General features: G+C 40.9%; 1 protein-coding gene across 1 annotated transcript in view; it reads right to left on the reverse strand.

Moving 5' to 3' along the window:
• Positions 1-2,786, reverse strand: part of Mroh8 (maestro heat like repeat family member 8) — a 69,493-nt gene that overhangs the window by 54,901 nt on the left and 11,806 nt on the right. Inside the window, exon 4 of the mRNA XM_023714797.1 lies at positions 1,287-1,409. Within this exon, the coding sequence (XP_023570565.1) occupies positions 1,287-1,409 (123 nt within the window). The remainder of the gene's footprint in view (positions 1-1,286; positions 1,410-2,786) is intronic.

Here is a 2,786-nt window from a genome sequence, read left to right on the forward strand (position 1 = left end):
CCACTGAGCCATCTCCCCAGCCCCCTGCTAAGCTTGTTCTAAATAGGTGCTTTAGACCACTGAGCCATCTCACCAGCCCAAGAAGTATATATTAAAGTACATCACCTCCTCTGTAAAGTTCCTTTGAATCTTTTACATGGATTACTCATTCATCCCTCTGTGTCCTTAATATGCTAACTTTAACTTTTTTTCACAGCTCTGTGACAATAGATTATACCCAGCTTGTTGTACTGCCAGAGATTAGTCTTTTTGTCTTTCTAGACTCAGTTCTTATTACAATGCCTGAACTGTTCAGTACTTCATAAGGGAATAAATGGATGAGTTGGTGGTAGAGTGTGACTCGTGAAGTACTGTAAAAGTACTTGTGAAGTTTGTACTAAGAACAAGTACAAGCAGGACAAAATACAATAGTGACAACAATATTTTTCAAATGCATAAGTGTTAGGACTGTGTATCTTTTCTCTTGTTGTTGAGACAAAATACCTAATACCCAAAGTTAGAGGGGGACAGTTTTATTGAGCTCATAGTTTGTAGAGTATTCAGTCCATGACTGGCGGGCTCCAAGTCAAGGTGGCTTGGCACAGAGGAAGAGTTTGTGGTGGGCAGAAAGTAGAAAAGCAGGCAAGAGGCCAGACAAGCCTCTACCTGTCCCTTATATTGCATCCAAGCTACTGGGATTGGGGTGGTACCAAAGCAATCAGAGAACTGATTTAGTAATCACCCATCCTTAATCATAGCATTGCACAATGAACCAATCACACGCTCTAGATCCAGCCGCCTCTGAGAAAGCCTTACCTATGACTACAGGAGGTTTTGGGAGGACATCTAGGCACAAGCCATTACACCATATTACATGACTTGCATTTCTTTTTCTTTTTTGCATTCATTTTTCATTTATTGCTCATGATAAGTCTATGAAATAAATAGTCCTTATTTTATAGATGAAAAAAGCTAACGCATTGGGAAGTTAAGTGATTTCCTAAAGTCATACAGCTATAAGGTGGTAAGGCTAATTCTGAACCCAGGCATTCAATTCGATTCTGCCTCCAAGCTGAAGAATGTAACAGTGACTTTACTAAGAAATTTAAGTGCTAATACTATTTCTTTCCTTTTCACTCCTCTGGTAGCTGGTTTTCAAGGGTGATGATATCTGTGGGTACTTCTCCATTCAGAGATGATAGGAGAAGAGGCTAAAGGAATTGATGACATGGGTAAAACTACCAGACTTTGCAAGGTCACTGAGTTTGTGGGGTCTCAGGCATTCGTGATGAGATCACGGTACTTACATTTAGGATGTGCACTATGTCTGCTATGTGGCTATGAATGAATGATTCTGTGGTTTCATCATAATGTAAAGTTTCACTGAGAGAAGACAAAGATCTTAGGAATGTCAGTTTTTCAGGTTCATCCTGAATTTGTAGAAAAATGATAAAAACACAACATATTATACTCTTGTATAATAATAGAAGAAACAAGGTCTTTTCTATCAAAGGCTATAAACAGGAGCACCTCCATCCTAAACTCCAGTTTGCTCTATGCTGTTCCCCATCCCCCACCCATCACATCAGAGTCACAAAAAAGTCTTCTCAGCTTAAATTCCAGGAACACAGGCCACCCACTAAAGATAGCTTACCAACAGCTGAGGACTTTCATTGGTCCCCATAAACCCACTCTCCCTTCCCTTAGCAACTCTACCCACCAATCCTTCAGGCCCTCCCCTTGTGCCACTAAAACTAGTCAATCAGGGCACATTGTTAACTTTTAAGCTAGCCAATGGGGAGGTCAGCTGCTTCTCATGCTTAGGAAGTCAAAGGAGCCAGCTAACTCATGTTGTGCTTGCCCCCTTTCACAGATTCTTAGTGTCTGAGTGCTTTATTATTTACATTGACAGATTTAGTCTGGGGGCGTATTCCTAACAGTAATTATAAGGACTTGGAATATTTTAAACATCTAGTATTTGATTTGATTCATTAGCAGTCCTTTGTTATAAGGAACGAATAAATTATACAAGGATTTTAGTAAAATTGCTGATGCCCAGGGTCTGTCTTGCTTTCTAGCACTTCTCCTTATGGCTAGATTACTTTTTTTTTTTTTGGTACAGGAGATTGAACTCAGGACCTTACATTTGCCAGGTGGATGGTTATGCCGCTGAGCTGTATCCCAAGCCCTTGACTAGATTACTAACCACTCCTTGGTACTCCATGGTGGCTGTCCCCACCTTCAGTCATTACTTTCTCCCTACTGCTTGCTGTGCAGATTAAGTTTCGTAAAGGTGACTTCTAGTGCTGTTTCTCCTAGTTCTCCTTTTTTTTTTGCGGTACCAGGGCCTGAACTCAGGACCTTGTACTTGCCAGGCAAGCACTTATTCCACTAAGCTATCTCCCCAGCCCCTAGTTCTCTTAATATTAATAAAAACTCACTAAATCCTTAAAGTTTCTTATTAAAATGCAAGCTCTGGTTTAAAGAATAACATCTTTTTATGTTGACATTCTATTTTTCTGATTATAAAAACAATATAGAAACTCTGAAAAAAAATACTAAAGGGGATTGACAAGATAGCTCAGCAGGCTAAAGCGCCTGCTTAGGCAGGTTTAAGCAAGCACAGGGACTGCAGTTCAATCCCCAGCACCACATGCTGTGCCAGCCCCGCCCCCAGGGTATGCTGAACCGGCCACAGAGTTGGGGGCATAGAGGCATATACTTGTAATCCCAGTGCTGGGGTGACTGAAAACAGAAGAATCACTATGAGTCCGAGCTGCATAGTGAGATGCTGTAACAACCAAATA

The sequence above is a fragment of the Octodon degus genome, unplaced genomic scaffold (genome assembly GCF_000260255.1).
Source record: "Octodon degus isolate 3935 unplaced genomic scaffold, OctDeg1.0 scaffold00037, whole genome shotgun sequence".
Taxonomy (NCBI): domain Eukaryota; kingdom Metazoa; phylum Chordata; class Mammalia; order Rodentia; family Octodontidae; genus Octodon; species Octodon degus.